We start from the raw sequence: 23,582 nt of genomic DNA, 5'->3' as shown, positions 1-23,582 counted from the left end.
TACATTTTGTAAAATGTGAAAAACGTTCTTATTTTGTAAGTTTTAGTCAACAACTAATTAGATATTGTTATTAAAGTTTTGATGATTTAGGGCAGTGGTTCCCAACCCTGTCCTGGAGGACCACCAGGCCAATCGGGTTTTCAGGCTCGCCCTAATGAATATGCATGAGAGATTTGCATAGAATGGAAGTGATAGGCATGCAAATCTGCTCCATGCATATTCATTAGGGCTAGCCTGAAAACCCGATTGGCCTGGTGGTCTTCCAGGACAGGATTGGGAACCACTGATTTAAGGTTATCCCTTATTTCTGTATGTTTTATTGATGTTGACTGTGAACCGCATAGAACTTTGGGCCCCTTTTAAAAGCCATGGTAGTGATGCTTTGGCAGTAAATGCAACGAAACCCATATGAATGGAATGGGCTTCGGTGTATTTACTGCGGCTCTGTGAAGGAGGCCTTCATGGCTAATGTGGGATACGGAGCGTCAATAAATGTGATGTATCAAAAATACCCTGGCGTTGACAAGACAGGGACAGACTCAGCCCACTCAGGTTTCAGGATATCTGCAACAAATATGCATTAGATAGATTGTCATTGGGGCGTAGAGAGGGTGAGAGGCGCCCCTCTCCCGCCCTCATCTTCACCCCCTCTGATGTCACTTCCTTTGCGCGGCACCTGGAAGCAATGTCAGCGGAAGAGCTGGCAGGGACGCGAAGATCACGTTGTTGACCGCTGCGGACAACTTCGATTAGAGATATGGGGGAAGGGAGGGGCGCATGTGTGGAGGGAAGGAATGGGAAGAGGTAGGAAGTGGGGCAGAGAGGAGGAGAGGAGCCGGCACCCCTAGCAACATGGCATCCAGTGTGGACCACCCCCCTCGCCCCACCCCCCTTTATTACGCCACTGATTGTCATGCATATTCATCATATTCATGGTGGAATCCTGAAAACCTGACTGGATTGGGGTTTCCCAAGGACTAGGTTGAGAGCCTTTGATTTTGAGCTTTAAAAACATAGCTCAGACAAACATACACCGCAGAGGTACAAATAAACACCAGAAATCTCAGGAGACACACAGTTTTATAGAATTGAGTCCAGTATCCCCAGCTGTGGTCTCTCTTCAAGGGAATGAAGCCTCCTGTGGAAATCAGGAACGAGAAGCTTGCTGTCGGGGGACAGAGCTGCTCTCAAACAGCTTCTAGGCCTTTCTTCCCCCACCTGCTTAATCGTACCACTGAGAATCCCATAAAGGGGGTGGTTATGCATCTGTTTTCCTAAGGTTAAGCACTCACCTCTATGATGCTCTTCAGGTCCCTGACATAGGTCTGCTCAGTCTCCACAATCTCCAGCATGACCCTGTCCAGGTGTGACAGCTTGATTTGGGGGTCTCGGCATTTACTAAGGACTGGGGACCAGGGGGGGCCTCTGCTCTCAGCCTGGAAACGCCTCATGACATAAGAGCGCTCGGCTTCGCACTGGCCATCCAGCTGAGCGACCGGGGTCAGGTCCAGGCTGATGTCACTGCCATTCTGCTGTGGGTACGGAGACCCATAGTGAGAGGACGAACCCAGGGCCCCGCTGCTACCAAAGGAGCTGTGGCTATCCTGCAGGGAGGCTGATGACGCAGAAGAGCTCAAGCTGACCGGCCTGTCGCTGTCGGAGCACACGGTATTCACTGAGGTGCAGCTGCCCGAAATGGGCTCAGATGACATGCTGGCGACAATCCCACTCAGTGAGGAGGCAGAGGAAGGTCTAAGGCCTGCTGCAGAAAGAAAAAGAAAGTGGTTAAACTAGGTAAATCCAGTTTTTTTTATGGAGACTGCCTCATGGCTACAGGGTCCCACCCCACACCAAAGGCCGCCATTCTGATATCTACTACCAGAAATATGATGATCTACATTTGGATATTAGCTAGAGATTTTGTGGAGCCACCTCAAATTTTTTAGTTTAGTATTTATATACCACTGATAGCCCTCGGGCAATGGAGGATTCAGTGACTTGGCCAGGGTCACAAGGAGCAGCACGGGATTTGAACCCACAACCTCAGGGTGCTGAGGGTGTAGTTCTACCCATTATGCCACACACTCCCTAACTGTAGTGCAACCCAAACACTAGAATGAAATGGACGTTGGTGGTTGATCTTTATTACACCCAATACAGCAAACGCTGTGCCCTGTCGCAGCCATATGTCCTGCACTCGGCCTTTTACATAACATACCAACAATAACAACCCACTAAGTATTGGCTCTTTTGACTGAGTAACTGGAAGGAGAACCACACAAACAAGAAGAGAAAACCTCGCCTTAGTGTGGAAACAGAACAAACCGAAAGTGTCCTCTCAATTGAAAGTATCTTTATTTCTCAACTATTCGTCCCAACAAGTTTCAAGTTCAAGTTTATTTAAATTTGATAAATCGCTTATTACATACTAAGCGAGTAACAATAAAATATAAGATAGATCTAGAGTTCATTATACTGCTATAAAAGGGGTTAAAAACAAACTGACAAAACAGACAGACTCGGATACATAAGGGAAAGGAAAGGGAGACAGTTACAATATTAATATTTTTCATAATTGAAAGGAAAAAGCCAAATAAGGGAAGAACATGTGGAATGGGATTAAGATTATTAAAAATCCATTATTTAAAGATGAAATGCGTCTCTAAAGAGAAAATTTTTAAAATTATTTTTGAATATATATCGTGACGTCTGGTTCCAATAATTTTCAAAGAAGGAACCATTAGCAACCCCTGAGTTGTGGATCGGAGAGAACATGTCGTATTGTATGGGATTAATAACCGATCTATAAATTGAGGTTCGTTGGTAGATAGTGTTTTAAATACTAAAAGCAAAATTTTATAGGTTATACGTTGATTAATGGGAAGCCAATGTGAGTCAATCAAAACGGGAGTTACGTGATCGAATTTTTTTCCGTTATGAATAATTTTAACTGCAGTATTTTGAATTATTTGCAAACGTTTCTTTTCCTTTTGAGTGATGTTTAACAAGGATCCAGCTGGCTTCTGGCGCGACTTTCGCGGCGCTTTGGCGTATCTCTGGAACTGCAGTTAAATCCAGTGTATCTTCTCACCAATGATTTTATCCAGGGTCCCCTGAGGAAGGCATAGACAGATGCCGAAACTTGGATTCTTGTTGGGACGAATAATTGAGAAATATAGATACTTTCGGTTACAAGGACATCTCTCTTGCCTTTTCATTTGTTCTGAGTAACTGGAACACATAGCACCAAGGGGGTGGAATGTAGTCAATGCGCCAGCCTTTACTTGTTATGGGTTAGGCATTGACACCTGATTAACGCTATTGCAGTTTAGAGACTTTGCCCTAGTTGAGACCTGAAATAAGCACTTTCTAGAGTAGAGTAACCTAGAATAAAGATAGCAGAGGTTATCTGGTCTGTTAGGGAATTTTTTTTGAGCTCAAGTGTCAGATGAGAAGCGTCATGAAAACCAGCATCTATGGCTCACCAATAGGGCATAGGATGAAGTTAAGAGGTGATAGGCTCAGGAGTAATCTAAGTAAACACTTTTTTTACAGAAAGGGTGGCAGATGCATGGATCAGTCTACCGGAAGAGGTGGTGGAGACAGAGACTGTGTCTGAATTCAAGAAAGTCTGGGATAGGCACGTGAGAGGAAGAGATAATGGTTACTGCGGAAGGGCAGACTGGATGGGCCATTTGACCTTTATCTGCCATCATGTTTCTATGTTTCTATAATAATAATGCTCTATGACCTCACAATGTTGGTGTAAAGAGCCTTAGCCAATAGGAAGAGGATGAGATAGTGGAAGTTGCGGCTGGGCAGACTGAATGGGCCATTTGGCCTTTATCTGCCATCATGTTTCCATGATCAAGTCCAACTTCTCTTCAGATTACCCTGGGCCATTAGCTCGTCTGGCATGGACAGTGTGGTGCCACGGGGCATATCTTAAAACCACGGGCTCGCGAAGCTTCCAGCTCTGAAGTTTCCAGCTCTTCCTTGCATGGAGGCATGCGCAGACCATCTACAGGCAAAGAAGATGGTCTGCGCATCCGTCAGGATCGCTCTCCAGCGACCCGTGCAGTCGGTGGGGGGGGGGGGGGGGGCGTGCCTCTGATCGCCCCCATTTGCATGAGGACGCGTTGTGGATCAGTCGGCCTGCCATGGATTGGACAGGATCAGAAAGGTTAGTGAATCTAGGTAGGCCTAAGTTATTAGATGTGATGACACGGAGGGGGAGGGGGAAAAGATCAAGGAACTTCGGCTCCCATCACAAGCCTCTCTCCAAACAGTAAACAGGAAGAGACCAGAACGAGAAAATGTGCCACAGAGCCTGCTTGACTACACTCAAGAATATCAATTCTTCCCTTGCAGACAGAGAGAAAGCTGAACTTAGTGAATCACTTAAATGAAAGACTTATGTCAGCTGAGGGCATTTCCTGTATGAGCTAGCCTCCCAATGAAGCTTGCACTGAAAAAAAAAAAAACCAACAAAACCTTTCAAGCAAAAGAGGCTGCTTAGGGTTTGTGCATCTCTAAAGAACTCCAGGGATGAAACTAAAAAAGCAACTATACGTCTCCTCTTCCTCATGGTTTGCTCATCAGTCATTCTAAACTTCACTCACAAGGAAGTCACACAGCCTCCTTCTGGGCTAGTGGCTCGGGGCCATGTTTACTTAAGTTCCTTCTGCTGAAAGAAGAACTTTGGGAAAGGCATTGCCCCCCATCTCGAGTGAATAGAAAATGCATCAAGATTTTCTCCGAATCAGGTCAAGAAGATTCATGCCGCTGTGGACTAAGCCCAGGGCAATAGTGGATCAGAACCAGACACCAGTTTCAGGCTTCAGACTGAATCAACCCACACGCAATGTTCACTGGCGTAGCCTAGTGCTTTGAGCAGCAGATTATAAACCAGAAAGACCAGGGTTTAGTATCACTGTCAGGCAGCACTTTGGGATAAGGACTTGAAAATCTGTATCATTGAGTTCACAGTCCCTACTACCATTTTAGAAAACAATTGAAGACATATTTGTTTCCTAAATAATGATCATTCTTATTGATTATATGGGGTGGTTGTTTTTTTTAAACTTTGTTAACCACTTAGAACAGTGGTCTCAAACTCGCGGCCCGCCAGGTACTATTTTGAAGCCCTCGGTATGTTTATCATAATCACAAAAGTAAAATAAAACAGTTTCTTGATCATTTGTCTCTTTAGCTATAAATTACAATATTATTATTATTAAGACTTAGCCAAAAGAAAAGATTGTCATTTCTTTAATAAGACATTAACTATTTTTTTCTGAGGTCCTCCAAGTACCTACAAATCCAAAATGTGGATCTGCAAAGGGTTTGAGTTTGAGACCACTGATATAGAATTTACAAGGTTATAAGGTATAGAAGTTATTTGTTATGTTATGTCCTTGGGCAAGTCACTTACCCCTCTATTAATTCAGGTACAAGCTTAGGCAGCGAGCCCCCTGGGGACAGGAAAATACCTACTGTACCTGGATGTAGGGTTACCATATGACTCCAGAAAAAGGAGGACGGATTGAGACATCCGGGTTTTACTTCTGCTGAAAGCAATGGAAGGTAGGAGGACACGTAGAGGCATGTGGGCTTTACTTTCATTGAAAGCAATGGAAGTAAAACCCGGATGTCTCAATCCGTCCTCCTTTTTCTGGAGCCATATGGTAACCCTACCTGGACGTAACTTGCATTCTACAAGGAGAAAAAGAATCCAACAAGTCTGCAGTGAAAGTCAAGCAAACGGAAACCTAAAAAGAACTTCAGGCCTGATGTACTCGATGCAGGCACTTTATTGAACCGATAAAACGTTGTTTTATTTATTTATTTTTTTTAAATAGGCCACTTTTGTTCAGGAGAAACGAAGACCCAACACGGTCCGTGTTTGTGAGACATGAGGGGGCGTTACCTGATGATTAAATATGATGAAAGCACAATATAGATGTGCATGGTGTGACATGGAATATTTTACACTGCAACCAGTCTCAATTATAGTCTCAGTGTAAGACATCGACTTAGATAATCGCCATAAATATTCAATGTCCCTTATTTGCTTATATTGGTAATAAATAAGATTATTTCAGGGCCTCAGATTTGCCATTGTGGTGCCAGAGATTTCTATGGTCACCATTTCACTTTGGCTTATGGCCTCCTCACTAGCTCCATCATACTTTTTTTTCATGTTTTTTTATATATATATATATGTAAAGTGCTCAGTGCAGTATCAAAAATTTTTTAAATATGTTTAAGCATGTCGAATGACAGGTCCCTTCCCGATGTTACTAACAGGAAAGATTTAAGATAAGTTGTTGAATTACTGCAAAAAAAAATTTTTATACTAAGAAATAACATATTTAAAAATTTTTTGATACTGCACTGAGCACTTTACATATATATATATATATATATATATATATATATATATATATATATATATATATATATAAACATGAAAAAAAGTATGATGGGGCTAGTGAGGAGGCCATAAGCCAAAGTGAAATGGTGACCATAGAAATCTCTGGCACCACAATGGCAAATCTGAGGCCCTGAAATAATCTTATTTATTACCAATACAAGCATATAAGGGACATAGAATATTTATGATGGAATATTTTACAGCACTGGTTCCACCATTTCACGCTAATCCACCACAAGAAGCATATTTAACACTTTTTATTCACACCACACTTTTATCACTAAGATGGTATATATCAGTGGTTCCCAACCCTGTCCTGCAAGACCCCCAGGCCAGTCGGGTTTTCAGGATAGCTCTAATGAATATGCATGGAGCAGATTTGCAGGCCTGGCACCTCCATTATATGCAGATCTCTCTCATGCATATTCATTAGGGCTATCCTGAAAATCCGACTGGCTTGGGGGACAGGGTTGGGAACCACTGGTATACATGATCACCAATTAGTACCTTTGTCACACTTTGTACAACATTTTCACACCAGAACTGGCTCCACTTTTATATTATCATCAAGCACTTCTATATTGTACTTTTATCATATTTAATCATCGGGTAATACTCCCTCATTTCTCACTAGGACCCCCCGAGGAACTTGCATTCCTCAACCACTGAACAAGCATGAGCAGTGGTTCCCAAACCTGTCCTGGGGGACCCCCAGCCAGTCAGGTTTTCAAGATATCCCTAATGAATATGCAAGAGAGAGATTTGCCTACCTGTCCCTTCCATTATATGCAAATCTCTCTCATGCATGTTCATTAGGGATATCTTGAAAACCTGACTGGCTGGGGGTCCCCCAGGACAGGTTTGGGAACCACTGAGCATGAGCTACATATGAATAAAACTGGCTGCCCAGCAGGGTCCTCTCTGGTCTAGTAGGTTCTGGTTTATATGCTTTCCAATATGTTATTCATCCTGGATTTGTACTCTCTGCATCATGACAGCCTTAATATATCCCCCACCCCCACCCCCAATACAATCTCTCACCTTACAAACACATTCATATGACCTTACTTACCCTCACTGACCAGACATGTTCAATCCTTCCCATCAAACATATCCCCATCGCAATGCGCAGATATACTTATCGTATCCCCTCCAATACCCCGACTCACCATTCCATGCATTCACATGACCAGGCCTCCACTGACACCCTCACGTCTCCCAGCCCCAGGCCGTGCAAGCACCTTTTTTCACCTTCTGAAGTTAAGAAGCAGGAAACAAGAAACCACAGCAGATGGGGTGGGAGCTGCTTCTACCCTTCCTGTGTCGGCATGCAGGGCCCTGTTTCACTTACTCTTGGGCTGGCTGTAACCGGAGATGATTCTGTCTTTAAACAGCATCCCATCAATCTGACATCGGCCCCTCTCCCACCACCACTGAGTATATGTTTGCAGCTCGGTTGCACCTCAGAGATGGCTGCGTACGCCACGGATTTAGACGGAAGATGATTTGCTTCTAAATTATTCTGAAGTGTGAGAGGATGGGTAGACAAGGGGGTTCTTTTAATACAGAGGGCACATACCTTGTTTGCCTGCTTTCTTCACACTGCCCCGGCGGGCTCCCTCAGGCATGGTGATGTGATCTCAGACCGACGCTCTGAAAGGGAAGAAAAAGACGAAGCCAGAAGTTAAACTACAGATTTGGTTTGCCTTCCCTGCATGCACTCCCCTCCCCCTCAAACCATGAGGCCAGCTTAGTGCCTCTGTCAAGGCTGGGCTCCTAAGAGGTGATGACAAGAGGGCTTGAGCGAAGTTCATATACACAGTTACCCCCTGCAATCTAGCTTATCTGCACCTGTCTCAGCAAGGTAGTGGTGTCAGACTGAGCAGAGCTGAGAGGAGGCCAGAGATGAAACATGCACCGATATCAGGATGCTTATAAACAGGTCATATCAATACACACACTTTCTAGCTGCAGAAACTTGAAGTCCCCCCCCCCCCAAAAAAAAAACATTAAACACTTCAGCAGACCCCAGAGCCTGAATCTGACCCTGGGGGAGGGGAGTCAAATTACTGTACTGACCTTCTGGAACTAATAAAGGCTCCGCCGCAAAACCCCTGACACAGCGTAACCAGAGATACTCCCCAAAGCCTGCTCTGCTCCCGAGGCATTTACAGGCTGCCAACGCCTGCTTCCAGGTTTGGATGCCTGACCCAGAGCAGCTTAGAATGCAGAATGCTTCTGGTCGGTACTGTATCACTGAACCATGAAAGACAAGGCTGACCTGGGAGCTGGGCTCTGTACATATCAAGACTTGTCCTGGCCAGCAATCCAATCAGCTCAGGAAAAGGACTTCAGATCCAGTCTATTCAACGCCTCATTATTCTCTGTAGGGAGAGAGAGTGTGTGGGAGTGGGAGAGAGGGGGGGGTTGCTTGAGGATGAACAATGAAACAGCTGCCAGTCACAGCTGGATTCTCTTTGCAGAGCCCTGGCTGCAGAGCAGTGGTTAAGTCAGCACCAGGAAGTCAGGGAAGGGGACTGAGGACCCCGAGTGAGCCCTGGACCTCGGGTCAGTCGTGTATTTTTCAGGAGGGAGGGGGGAAAGGATCCACAGCTTCCTCCTGTTCCTTTTGGCTTCTAGCTCAGTCAAGAATCAAGGCTGAGATCTAGCGCAATGAGTCTGCATTTATAACTACCCAGGAGTTCCCCCCCCCCTCTTATTTTAACCCATCCCAATTCATTGCAGTGGTAGTCCTAGGCCAAAGGCCATGCACCAAGATTCCTTGTGGAACTCTGTAATCTTGGGCTACAACCTGACCACTAGGTGTCACCCTTGAACAATGACTATGAGTCCTTTCTACTACTACTACTTATAATTTCTATACATGTAAAAGACAATCCCTGCTCAACAGAGCTTACAATCTAATTAAGACAGACAAACCGGATAAATAGGGGTTAGGGAATTTCTCACAGAGGAAATGATAGAAACAGACATGGACTCATCTCAGGCCTCTCCCAGGGCCTACCTTAAACCCTTCTGGTCCAACGGTGAGCCAGGGCAAGAGTGATCCTCCTGTGCTCACTATTCAAAATGGCTAACGTGAGTTCCCACAGTAACCTTGTGAGGCCGCCGCGAGTTCAGTTTATATTTAAGTCAACCTTTTTTTTCTCATTTGGGGGAGGGGGCGAAGTTACCTCCGTTTATTTTTCCCCTCACCCCAGAACTCAGGAGCTTACTGCCTCGGCAGGATCCCTAGCTGATTTGGGGAGAGGACCCAGGACCTCCCCCGTGCGACCGTTCACAGTTCTGCCACTGAGCTACAGTGCTAGTAGTCACCAGTATCGGTTCGGACACCGCATATCAACACCATACCATTCCATATTGCAATTCAAAAACACTTTGCGATGTAGACCCCATGACTCGATATAACATGGGATCACATATAACATGAACCTCTGTTTTTGCTAATACATATTACACTGTTGACCTGATATAACATAGATTCAGATTCAAATATGTTGGGTCCCAGTGCCAGATTTAATTGAAGTCTATAGGCCAGAGCTAAACCTACAGAGAACATCACCACGTCACATCTCCCACAGTCTGGGTGCCAGAGAGCCTTTTTTATGAGTAAGCTTGTTTCTTATATAAACACTTCAGTTATACAGTTACTAATGGTTCACCTTTACAAAATAAGAAATCGCCTACTCTACAAGAGAGGGGTCATAGCATGTAAACTGGAAGGAAAAGACCTACTCTCAATTCTGGGAACTATCTTGAACCTGCGGGCTTTCAAAATTTGCACTGCTTAATTAATATTGGTTAGATACACCAAGAATCTCTAAAGATTTAATACATAAATTTATATTCATTAGAATTTTTAACACATTAATTGGTTTTTTAAGCTAGAAGCAGGGGTAGGGAACTCCGATCCTCGAGAGCCGTATTCCAGTCGGGTTTTCAGGATTTCCCCAATGAATATGCATTGAAAGCAGTGCATGCCAATAGATCTCATGCATATTCATTGGGGAAATCCTGAAAACCCGACTGGAATACGGCTCTCGAGGACCAGAGTTCCCTACCCCTGAGCTAGAGGATGGCTTTAAATGATGTTTATGGGTAACCTTGCATGCACTCTAGGGTGCTTTACGCCTGATATGCCCTGGTGAACTTTTGACTTTCTGCTAATAAGTTCCCATGAACAGATAGCCATCCCCAGACGTTTGGGATCCTTATATTCAGAATCTTTCACCAAAAATACAAAGTTTGGTTATCAATGATTTATTATGAAAATTAGGTTTAATAATTACATTCCAGTTATTTATTTTAATTCTTTATTTTTGTCAACTTTCATCCAGGGTGAGGGATTTCATTTAGGGGAAGATAGTGGGTAGGGGATGGAATTAAGGGGGGTGTAGATAAGATTGAATTAATTCATATGGAAATTAAATTTGAAAGAATGATTTAAATTTGTATGAAATATTATTGTAATTCTTATTGTATTGAATGTATTTTTGTATCATCCTATTGTACTGATTATTTGATTCTTTCAATAAAAATTGTTATACATAAATCTTTCGAGATTCTTGGTGTATCTAACCAATATTAATTAAGCAGTGCAAATTTTGAAAGCCCACAGGTTCAAGATAGTTCCCAGAATTGAGAGTAGAGCTTTTCCTTCCAGTCCCCTTTACAAAAGCCATTGTTACAAACTCTTTTTTTTTTTTTTTTCAACTTGAGATCAACGCAACTTTCCCTTCACCGTTGCGTGTACACCGAAAGAAGTTATACGAATCCACTTTCGCATTCCAAGGCCCTCCCAATTTGGAATGGCCTCCCACAACACCTGCATCGAGCGGACGCATATTACGACTTCAGGAGAATGCTAAAGACTCATCTATTTCTTCAAGCCTATCTCATTCAAAATGCAAAGGCATTATTTCTAGTTCTTCAAACCTGTAATTCATTGCTCATGACCGCTGATTAGAAATCTCGTTGAAAACCGCATTGAATCCTTGTTGAAACTCACAGGATAGAAGAAAATATATGGTAATACCACCACTACTCTCCAGTTGCCCCTTCCTCACACCCCCTGCTTGCTGTGTTAAGGCCACTGGGTTTCTGTTTTTTTAATAAGTAGACTTAGAGCAATAGTTCCCAACTAGAGAATGACACGGTGACAAAATTCATCACCGTTCCCGTCCCCGTGGATAACCTCGGGAAACCATCTTCATGTCATTCTTTAAGGAGAGAGGGAAGAATCAGAGTATGAATGGCCACAACCACTGACCCGCAAGCTTTGCTTTGAAGAATGCTGGTGTAGAAGGACTGAGGTTGAAATAGACACTAGAAAATGACATGGGATTATTTCCCGTGGTTAACTGCGGGGACGGGAACGGTGATGAATTTTGTCACCATGTCATTCTCTATTCCCAACCCTGTCCTGGAGGACCACCAGCCAGTTGGGTTTTCAGGCTAGCCCTAATGAATAAGCATGAGAGAGATTTGCATATAATGGAGGGAACAGGAATGCACATCTGCCCCATGCATCATTAGGGTTATCCTGAAATCCTGACTGACTGGTGGTCCTCCAGGACGGGATTGGGAACCACTGATTTAGAGCATGCCACTGCATCCCAGAAGGACTGGAGGTCACCTGATACACAAAATAATCCATTTCTGAGGAAGGGATGAGAGTCATCTCTCTAATGAGCCCCTGAACTCAGAAGACATGTAGAGGGGTGGTCTGGGACCTGGTATTCAGCTTAGGTGCATTGTTCCATATAAGCTGGACAGGAGTCCTCCAACTGCATTGCTCTACTTGGGGGGGGGGGTAGTGCTTCAATATTGTGTCTTCTATCACTAGGCAGGTTCCCTGAAGTCCTGCAGAGCTTGTCTGTCTCTTACTATTGAAAATGTGATCGTGAAACAGCACCCTCTACTAGCAGGACTATACAGTAGGTGGTGGACTTCTGTTCAGCTTAGAGCAGTGGTCTCAAACTCAAACCCTTTGCAGGGCCACATTTTGGATCTGTAGGTACTTGGAAGGCCTCAGAAGAAATAGTTAATGTCTTATTAAAGAAATGACAATTTTGTATGAGGTAAAAAGCTTTATAGGTTATAAATCTTTCCTTTTGGCTGTCTTAATAACTGTAATTTATAGCTAAAGAGACATATGATCAAGAAACGGTTTTATTTTACTTTTGTGATTATGATAAACATACCGAGGGCCTCAAAATAGTACTGGTGGGCCGCGAGTTTGAGACCACTGGCTTAGAGGGAACAGTGCTTAGGTGTAAACCGAACTCTCCAACCACCCACAATTGAGAGTATCTCTCAGACAATGGTGCAGATCTTTCACTGACATTTTTCTCCAGGTGTCTTGCACAAGGTACCCCCAGCTGTATCAAGTAAAGCCGCTGGACATAAATAGTGTTCTGGGTACGAGTTGTTTTCAGTTTCGTTTGTCTCCTTTTGGGCTTGTAGTATGACTGCGTAGGCCACTAGGCTTTAAAAAAGTAAGTGGAGAGGTCCGGGAGGCAGGGTGGGTCAGCGAGATGAAAACGGCAAATAATCGAAGTCGCAAGTGCTGAACCTGCAAATATGGAAGGGGGACCTGTACTATTTCCAAAAATACTAGAATTAGAGGGCATGCGATGAAGCTGCTAAGTAGTAGATTTAAAACAATCTGGAGAATTCATTGCTGAAGAATGTGGTAAAATCAGTTAGCTTAGCAGGGTTTAATAAAAGGTTTGGATAATTTCCTAAAAGAGAAGTTCATAGGCCATTATTGAGATGTCTTGGGGAAATCCACTGTTTATTCCTAGGATGAGCAGCAATAAAATCTGTTTTACTACTTGTTGATCTTGCTAGGTACTTGGGACCTGGGTTGGCCACTGTTGGAAACAAGATAATTGGTTTGATGGACCTTCAGTCTGTCCCAGTATGGCAATTGTTATGCTCTTATGTACCAATAGGGGGGGTCAGGAGATGAGGTAAGAAAGGGACCCTGCAGAGGTACTTAAGGACTTGATTCCAGCAAAGGACTGAACTAGCTCAGATAAGGTACTCTCAGTTTTGAGATAGTGCTCTCAGAAAGGAAGTGCTGGTATGTCACAAAGCATGGACGCGTGCAGCGATGCGTTGATCGGGTGGGTCACACCCTGAAGCAACAGAAATGTGAAATGCTGGCCACTGTTGGTGTGCCGATCGCCTTCATCAGATGAGTTGATTTTATGTACCTCGCACTACCCGTGTGAAAGAGTTTATTATTGACATAGCACGGACTCACTACATTATAGCTGAGATCTCCAGGTCTATAAAGTAATGAGGGGGAAATGCCAAAGACTTCCAGGTGCAAAACAAAAAGCAGAAAACGATCCCCCAAGTCAAAGGTAAACAAGTAGGAACGGATAGAGCCTTCCACTTGGGATCTGCGTTCAGTACTGGTCGCCGTACCTTAAAAAGGATATGGCGATTCTCAAGAGGGTCCAGAGGAGAGCGACAAAAAGGATAAAGGGCATGGAAAACCTCTCATTTGCTGAGAGGCTGGAGAAGCTGGAGTTCTTTTCACTGGAAAAGCGAAGACTTAGAGGGGATATGATAGAAACTCATAAGATCATGAAGGATATAGTGAAGGTAGAGAGGGACAGATTCTTCAGACTAGCAGGGGCAGCAAAAACTAGAGGGCACTCAAAACAATTGAAGGGAGATAGGTTCAGAACAAATGCTGGGAAGTTCTTCTTCACGCAGAGGGTGGTGAACGCCTGGAATACGCTTCCAGAGGAGGTGGTAGAGCAGAGTACGACTTTGGGGTTCAAAAGGGGATTGGACGAGTTCATGAAGGAAAAGGGGATCCAGGGGTACAATTAGAGGGTTACTATACAGTACAGAAGGCTGTAAAGTAATAAGAGTAGTAGAGTAATAGATCACTACAGGCCATTGACCTGAGGGGCCACCGCGGGAGCGGACTGCTGGGCGTGATAGACCTATCTCAAGTTTGCAATGTTCATTCATACACACATGTAACAGGCAGGAAAGATTCTACACGACTAGAGTTTCAGCACAGAGTGCCTTTCTCAGGAGTCCAATGTTGCACCACTGTGGCTTGAAGTATGGAGAAAAACTTCTGACCGGTATTGATACCGGACTATCTCTCACACAAAATTGCTCCCACCCAAGCGTACTATTACGGGATAGTCCGGTGTCAACATTAGCCAGAGGATTTTCTCCATACTTTTGAGCTACTGTGGTGGTGTTGATTCTAGACTCTCTCTCACGCAAAAGTATGCTTGTGTGGAAGCGATTTTGCATGAGTGACAGTCCGGTATCAATAGCGGCCAGAGGTTTTTTCGCCGTACTTTGAACTACGGCAGCGCGACATTGGACTCCAGGGGAAAGCATTCTGTGCTGAAACGTTGGCCGTGCCGCGTAGTGTCTATTCTGCTCTGTTAAATGTGTGCACGGATAAACATTGCACACTTGAGATCCCAAGTGGAAGCATCTATCTCTCCCGACTTTTTTTTTGAAGGACAGATTCGTGGCACCATTTGTTCACCCAGAAAGCACTACTACTATTTATCACTGAAGGGCGTACACAGTGCTGTACATTTTCACAATTAATAGACGGTCCATGCTCAGGAGAGCTTACAATCTAAAAGGCACTCAAAAAGGGGGTCAAAGGCTCAAAATTTGCAAGGCAACCAGAGGCAACTACAGTACAATGTTAAGAGGGATCACTTGGAGGGGGGGGGGGGGTCAAACGCCATGGCCTCAAGTATGCAAGGATTTCTGAATAATGAGCATGTTCCCCTCAAGAAGCTGGTAAAAAGGAAGCCTCTTTGCATCTGCCTGCATTTAGAAATGCTTTTCCAGGCGTGGACCTGAGTTTCTGCGTGCTCAGAACAGTGAAGATGGAGGTGTGCATCGATCTGAAGCTGCTGATGGGTTTTGTCCTTTGATGTAATCGTTTGTATCGTGGCGACCACAATGAAAATTCTATGTAGTTGACGATGGACGGCTAAATTTGCTTGAACTGTAAAACTGTATTGAATAAGCTGACCAGAGAACAGTAGCCATGTTGGGATAATGTCCTGAACAAGGATTTTCACATCACTGATTTTTTTTTCATTTTCATAAGATAAGGCAATTTTTTTTCCCATTTATATTAATTTATATTATACTAGCTTTATAGCCCGTTACATTAACGGGTGCTAGAATATGTGTGTGTATGTCTGTCTTTATTTCTTTCCCTCTCTCTCTCCTTAGCCGCTTTCTTTTTCCTTGGTTCTCCACAACCACCCCTTGCGTGCTCCCCCTGTCCATTCTTCCTTCCTTTTACCTCCCCTGTGTCCACTACTACCCCTTAACTGCTCCCCTTATCCAGCAGCAGCCCTTCTCCCTTTGTTTTACCTCCCCCCTATGCATCAGCACCTCTTCCTGCTCCCCCTGTCCAGCAGTAGGCCTCCCTTCATTTCCCCCCCCTGTCCATCAGCACCTCTTCCTGCTCCCCCTGTCCAGCAGGAGGCCTCCCTTCCTTTTTTTCCCCCCCTGTCCATCAGCACTTCTTCCTGGTCCCCCTGTCCAGCAGTAAGGAGCTACTTCAAAGTGCTCAGTTATTTAATAACTGCCTTTAATTTTGAATGTTGTGCTGCTCAGCCTGCTTTGTATGGAACCTGGGGAGGAAGGCCGCCGCAGCTTCGCGCGACTGGTCCAGTGGCAGTTTGATCAGTGTCGAGCGTGGTAGTCGGTTTCCCACACAGCGCCGCGCTGTGCTTGGAGCGTCTTTGGCAGAGAGGGGAGAGGCCTGTACGGGAGGAGAAGCCCCGGAGGAGCCGCCGCCATTCAGCACCGTGCTCCTCATGTATGAGCATGTACACCGTGCTCCTCAGCATGAGCGGCTGCAGCCAGCAAAGGACCAGCTCGTTCGCCGACTTGGGCTCGGGGCCGTCCGCTGTTGGAGGAGCGGAGCGGACTTCTGGAGGCGATCGGGTGGGAGGTTCAACGGGGATTGGGGGGGAGGGGTGAAGACAACGACGACGAAGAAAGAACCGTAGGCGCGCATGCGCACTCCTGCAATGCCACGGACCTACATCTCACAGATCAGGGATTACAGATCATGCAGGTCTGAGTGCGCATGCGTGTCTAGCATTTTATTATATAGGATATATGAGGAGAAGCTAAATTGGCTAGGGCTCTTCTAGGCAGTGGTGTAGCGAGGGTGAATGGTGCCTGGGGCGGTTGCACCCATCCCTTGCCCCCCACTCCTTCCTGCCCCCCCCCCCCGCTGTGCACGCACCCCCCCTTCCCCTGTATCTTTTTCATTTTCTAAGCGTGAGCAACATCATGAACTTGCTGGCCACGTCATGTTGTCTATCCCTCTGATGTCAGTTCCTGGGAGCGGGGTTCGGAAGTGATGTCGGAGAGAGGTGACACTGATGTGGGCAGCAAGTTTATCATGCTGCTCACGCGGGGAAAAATTAAAGAGCTATGAGGGAAGGGAGGGGGCGGAAAGGAGGACGGGTGCCTTCACCCTTAACAAAGACCGCGCCCAGGGCACACTGCTCCCGGCCCCCCTTATTACGCCGCTGGGACTAGGGGGCATGTGATGAAGCTATTAAGCAGTAGATTTAAAACAAACCGGAGAAAATATTGCAATTAAACTCTGGAATTCGTTGCTGGAGAATGTGGTGAAATGAGTTAGCTTAGTGGAATTTAAAAAAAAAGGCTTGGATAAATTCCTAAAAAGGGAAGTCCATAGGCCATTATTGTGATGGCTTGGGGAAATCCACTGTTTATTGCTAGGATAAGCAGCATAAATTCTGTTACACAACTTGGGATCTAACTAGGTACTTGGGACCCTGGTTGGCCACTGTTGGAAACAGGATACTGAGCTTGAAGGACCTTCGGTCTGTCCCAGTAGGGCAGCTCTTATGTTCTTATTTGAGCCAAGTATAGGATAATCAAGCCATTGTGACATCACCGATGAGGTCGGCTCTTAGGCATTGGTGGAATGAGGCATTATGACATCACAATCTCAGCTCTGGAATGTTGCTACTCTTTGGGCTTCTGCCAGGTGCTTGGGACCTGGGTTGGCCACTGTTGGAAATAGGGCTTGAGTGACCTTCTGTCTGTCCCAGAATGGCAATTCTTATGTTCTTGTATTAGTTTTTAAGTGTGGTGTTCCAGATCTGTAATCGGACAGCTGTTCAAAGCAGAACACTTCCTTATTTGTCACTTTCTCAGTGTTTCTTCTTTTATGCAAAGTTGCCTTTCATTTCCTACTGTTGTTGACAATTAGTTCACCGGGAGAGGTTATTTCTCCATTGCCCTGCATTATATTTTAACTAATTTATTTCACTCTCTCCTTTGAGGCCTATAGGCTCGGCCTTCTAGACTACCTGGCAAATCTCACTCTTTCGCACTCTCCATTCTATTAATAATCACCTTTTGGGCCTTCCTAGCCCCAAACTGGCCCAGTTTGAATTTACTAGACACCCTGCCTTCCACTTCACAGCCCCTTCCCACCCGAATTCCCTTCTTCTTCAAATTCATGCTGAGCCTTCGTTCAATCAGTTGAAGCTTGCATTAAAAACTTGACTTTTTCACCAAGCTCTTAATAATACACAGGCCTTTCACTGCTAATGTCTTTGGCTACGCTACCCTCTTTGCCCGTTTCCTGCTTCAGTCCTTCCCACTCCCCTCCTAAGCTGAAAAATATACCTATTGCACTCGTATTTAATGTCGCCTACTCTTGAATGAATGCCAAGTTCTTTCCTGTACATATTTTGGTGTTCCTTTCTCTCCTTTGCAATTTTAGGGCTCCTTTTATCAAGCCGCGCTAGCGGTTTAATGCGTGTAATAGCGCGCGTTAAACCGCCGGCCGCGCTAGCTGCTAACGCCCGCCTTGAGCAGGCGGTAGTTTTTTGGGCCAGCGCGGGGGTTCGCGCGTGATTAAAAGTCACGCGCGCTAACCCCGCTAGCGCGGCTTGATAAAAGGAGCCCTTAGTGTAAACCGCCTGAGCCTTGCCAGTTATTAAAGGGGGTATAATAAGTTTTAATAAACCATATTGATAAATGAATGATTTGTCTGTGGCTCTGTGCATTGAGTTCATCAGAAATGCTTCTTCTGCCATAACCTAGACAGGACAAGCTGAGGTGAAGTTGGTTGTAATGTGCCGGCTGAAAATTGTAAACTACATTTCACACCTCAGGATCCAAGAGACACTGGCACTATGCCCACTCTCTCAGCACCGGGCCAAGTTTTCTGCCTGATCGGAGCAGTTAAGCTGTCTGAAGCCCCGACACAGCAGTACATCTGCCAGTCTTCGCAGCAGAGGAAAGTCTGGCACTGGATCTGCGCAGCGAACATGGCCTGGAGAGCAGCCAAGGATTGTCTGGCCCAGCTTGCCTATTGCTTTCATCTATTCACACACGGCTGCTTCGCCCCCCCCCCCCCCCCCCCCCAACAGTTCATTAAAGATTCCAACTCCCCCTACTGCCCGGCAGAGTGCACATGTGAAATCCAGCGTCTGGCCAACTTCTTCATTCCTCCACCAAGGAAAATGCCTTTATTGTTTTCTGGTAGGCTGCTGCCTGGGTGGGGTAGGAGAAGCAACTGGTGACCTAGGCTGCCCGCTCTCCCTTTTCCATATCAAACAAGATCATGAAGGGCATAGAGAGAGTAGAGAGGGACAGATTCTTCGAACTTTCGAAAAATAAGAGAACAAGAGGGCATTCGGAAAAGTTGAAAGGGGACAGATTCAAAACAAATGCTAGGAAGTTCTTCTTTACCCAATGTGTGGTGGACACCTGGAATGCGCTTCCAGAGGACGTTATAAGGCAGAGTACGGTACTGGGGTTCAAGAAAGGTTTGGACAAATTCCTACTGGAAATGGGGATAGAGGGGTTTAGATAGAAGATTACTGCACAGGTCCTGGACCTGTTGGGCCGCCGCGTGAGCGGACTGCTGGGCACGATGGACCTCGGGTCTGACCCAGCAGAGGCATTTCTTATGTTCTTATGTTCTTAACTGAAGTTTCTTTATTAGGATTTGCCAAGCAGAAGACAGAAGCTCATGGAATCAATGGCGTAGCGAGGGCGGGAGCTACCCCCCCTCACCCATTCCTCTGCCCCCTCCCCCCCCCCGCTGTGCGCACTCCCCTTCCCTTCCCCCATACCTGTTTAGCTTCCCCGGCGCGAACAGCATCCCTAACTCGCTGCCCGTGCTGGCGTAGGCTCTCGTTCTGATGTCACCTCCTCGTCGCGGGACCCGTAAGTGACGTCATAGGGTAGCACCGAGGTTGGTGCGAAGAGAAGGTTAGAGTTGCTGCTCGTGCCCCAAAGAGCTAGAGGTATGGTGGGAGGAATTGAAGTCGCGCGTACGGCAGGGGAGGAGCAGCGGGGGGGACGGAGAGATGCGGCGCCCCCACCAAGATGGCGTCCAGGGCAGTTCATTCTCCGTTGCCCCCTCCCCTTTACTCGGCCACTGCATGGAATCAACGGCACAAGAGCAAGTCTTTATTGAAACTTTGTATATTTGAGTACGAAGTGCTAGGAATATATATTAATAATAATAATAATTTATTTCTTATATACCGCCAAAGCTCTACTAGTGCATGTCTGGGATCGAGGACTGTGAGGAGGAGCAGGAGCCAGAACCTGACATATAACCCGGGGCTCCTTACTACTCTTGGTGGGGTCCCTTGGCCTCACAGCTCAGAACGGAATACTTATGAGGTCCTGACACAATGTAACACTTTCAGTCCCCAGCGTTACATAGAAACATGATGGCAGATAAAGGCCAAATGGCCCATCCAGTCTGCCCATCTGCAACATCCACTGCCTCCTCCTCTCTCTATTGGCTAAGGCTCTTAACATTTGTATCTCCTCTTCCTATAGGCTAAGGCTCTTTACACCTGCATTGTGATGTCATAGAACTTTATGGTTATAGAAACATTGTAACATGTCAGCAGATAAAGGCAAAATGGCCCATCTAGGCTGCCCATCCGCAGTAACCATTATCTCTTCCTCTCTCCAAGAGATCCCACTTGCCTATCCCAGGCTTTCTTGAATTCAGACACAGTCTCTGTCTCCTCCAGCTCTTCCGGGAGACTGTTCCACACATCTACCACCCTTTCTGCAAAAAAGTATTTCCTTTGATTATTCCGGAGTTAAAGTGACTCCTTCAATGGTAGACATTAAGACCAGGTTTGGAGGAGGGAACAATAAAGCCATGGGTGCACTGAAGGTCTCCAGGTCAATCCTCATCAGGCTTGTGAAGTTCACACACACGTCGGCTGTTTTAAGCAAAGTACGTCAACTTATGGATGCCGACACCTTCCATCTTGTGCATCGCAAGGCTTTGATGAGCCCCCACCACTGAAACACATCTGGCTTGGTTGAATTTTTATCCCATATGGTAGTGTCCTTTCCACATCCCTAAACAGCAACAGGAAATGTGATGGCAGCTAGAGGCTGCCAGGCCCAATCCCCATATAACCATTTTCCTAAGTGCTGCATTACCACAAACTCCGTTTGATCTTCAGCTGCATAAGGACACCACAGGGATGTTCGGCGCTTGATGAAAATACAGCACAGAAGCCGTGCCTTCCCACGTTTGTGCTGTCTATGTCAGAAGATGCTCTGCATAGTCCGACTGAATTATTTGCGGAGGCACATTCTCCTGGATCCTTGCCTCTCCCTGTTTTTGTACAGAGAATGGTTTTGTGTTTTTGGAGTTAAGTGAGCCTCTGTGTTGGAGACGCTATTAAATAGGACAGCAGTTGGGCTGAAAGAGACAGCCCTGGAATCCTGTTTCTCATCACGGTCTTGGGTTGGCTTAGAAATGTTCAGGTATCTTTTTGGGGGGGAGGACACATCAGTAAACCGCCTTGCCTCTCACCCCATTTTCTCTTACGAGAGAGATTGCACCCCTTTATTTGATTGCTTTTCTCTAGGCTTCTGAAAACCCTTCGAAAACAGTGGTTCCCAATCCTGTCCTGGAGGACCGCCAGCCAGTCAGGTTTTTGGGATAGCCCTAATGAATATGCATGGAGTAGATTTGCATGCCTTTCACCTCCATTAAATGCAATTCTCTCTCATGCATATTCATTAGGGCTAGCCTGAAAACCCAATTGGCCTGGTGGTCCTCCAGGACAGGGTTGATAACCACTGTTCTAAAACTCTTCCAAAGTCATGTGGGCTGTCTTGGAGGCAATTTGGGTCACAGGCTAAGGCAAGGCACCCTGAGATGGATCACTAGTTGAGGCAGATCCAATGCTACACCAAGGGCTAAGCGAGTGGTCTAGGGCAGGGGTGTCAAAGCCCCTCCTCGAGGGCCACAATCCGGTCGGATTTACAGGATTTCCCCAATGAGTATGCATGAGATCTATTAGCATACAATGAAAGCAGTGCATGCAAATAGATCTCATGCATATTCATTGGGGAAATCCTGAAAACCCCACCGGATTGCAACCCTGGAGGAGGGACTTTGACACCCCTGGTCTAGGGTTACCGTATGGCTCCAGAAAAAGGAGGACGGATTGAGACATCCGGGATTTTACTTCCATTGATTTCAATGGAAATAAAGCCCAGATGTCTCAATCTGCCCTCCTTACTTCCATTGCTGTCAGCAGAAGTAAAACCCGGATGTCTCAATCCGTCCTTCTTTTTCTGGAGCCATATGGTAACCCTAGCCCTAACCACATGGAGTGCCGATTGCTCTCAGCCCACCATCTCCTCTCACTGGCTATGGTGAAGGGGGGCAGGGGACCACCAGTAGGCAAATTGCACAGGACACTACTTGGTATGGTCCTGGGTATATCACTGAAGGCAGGTCACTAGATGAGACTGGACACCTTGAAATAGGTCAGTAGGTGGGTGGGTGGAGAAGGAACCAAATTTTGCATTGGCGCCACACACACACACACCCTACCCCTGTAATCTAGTATTTCTTTCATCTGCTGCCCCTCTCCAACTGTGAACTAGTATCTTCCCCTCTATTAAGTCTCCCTTTCCTGCTGGACCAAGTGAGGCAACGGTTCGGGCGCTGATTAGTTTAAAGGATGGAAAATTCTCAGTTTGGCATCTATCCCTCTAGAAGTTTGAAGGTAGACTAGATTGGGGTTTTGGCATCCTTTATCACTGGTGCCCTGAGTCTAGGGCAAGGGTCCCCAAAGTCCCTCCTTGAGGGCCGAATCCAGTTGGATTTTCAGGATTTCCCCAATGAATATGCTTGAGATCTATGTGCATGCACTGCCTTCCATATGCCGAGAGGCTGGAGAAACTGGGGCTCTTTTCCCTGGAAAAACGGAGACTTAAGAGGGGACATGATAGAAACTTACAAGATCGTAAAGGGGGTAGAGAGGGACAGATTCTTCAGACTGGCCGGGGTAACAAGAACGAGAGGGCACTCAAGAAAATTGAAGGGAGACAGGTTCAGAACGAATGCTAGGAAGTTCTTCTTCACTCAGAGGGTGGTGGATACCTGGAATGCACTTCCAGAGGAGGTGGTAGAGCAGAGTACGATTTTGGGTTTCAAAAAGGGGTTGGACAAGTTCCTGAAGGAAAAGGGGATTGAAGGGTATTGTTAGAGCAGGTACTATACAGGTCAGAATGTCTTAAATAAAGGATCACTTACAGGTCGCTGACCTGGGGGGGCCGCCGCGGGAGCGGACTGCTGGGCACGATGGACCTGTGGTCTGATTCGGCAGAGGCGATACTTATGTTCTTATATTCATTGGGGAAATCCTGAAAACCTGACTGGATTCGGAGGGACTTTGGGGACCCCTGGTCTAGGGTTACGAAATAGCTCCAGAAAAAAGAAGATAGATTACCCGGATGTCTCAATCCGTCCTCCTTTTTCTGGAGCCATATGGTAATGCCACCTGGGTCAGGGCCTCACTGGTTCATAGGATGAGCCGGCCCTGGAGGGGAAGTCATTTTGCAGCAGGTCACCAGATGAGATGGTTTGCTCTGATGCAGGTCACCAATGTGATCCATTAGAGCCTGGGGATGTTTCCCCAGAGGGGGGGGGGGGATGAAATCTCTTTGACTATACAATGCAGGAAATGGTCCAATCTAAGTTGCCAAAAAAAAAGGAATGGGTCAAGAAGTCCAGTGAGAATAAGCAGTTTGCAGCTAGAGC

General features: G+C 45.9%; 1 protein-coding gene across 1 annotated transcript in view; it reads right to left on the bottom strand.

Annotated features, from left to right (window-relative positions):
* The window catches only part of PLEKHG2 (pleckstrin homology and RhoGEF domain containing G2), a 124,988-nt gene that overhangs the window by 85,690 nt on the left and 15,716 nt on the right, over positions 1–23,582 (bottom strand). Inside the window, exons 2-3 of the mRNA XM_033956059.1 lie at positions 8,016–8,089; positions 1,293–1,762 (exon numbers count right to left, since the gene is read on the bottom strand). Of these exons, the coding sequence (XP_033811950.1) occupies positions 1,293–1,762; positions 8,016–8,064 (519 nt within the window). The 5' untranslated portion in view covers positions 8,065–8,089. The remainder of the gene's footprint in view (positions 1–1,292; positions 1,763–8,015; positions 8,090–23,582) is intronic.

Source organism: Geotrypetes seraphini, chromosome 8, assembly GCF_902459505.1.
Source record: "Geotrypetes seraphini chromosome 8, aGeoSer1.1, whole genome shotgun sequence".
Classification (NCBI taxonomy): domain Eukaryota; kingdom Metazoa; phylum Chordata; class Amphibia; order Gymnophiona; family Dermophiidae; genus Geotrypetes; species Geotrypetes seraphini.
Note: the sequence above shows the minus strand (reverse complement) of the source record. Positions and strands in the feature narration are given on the sequence as shown.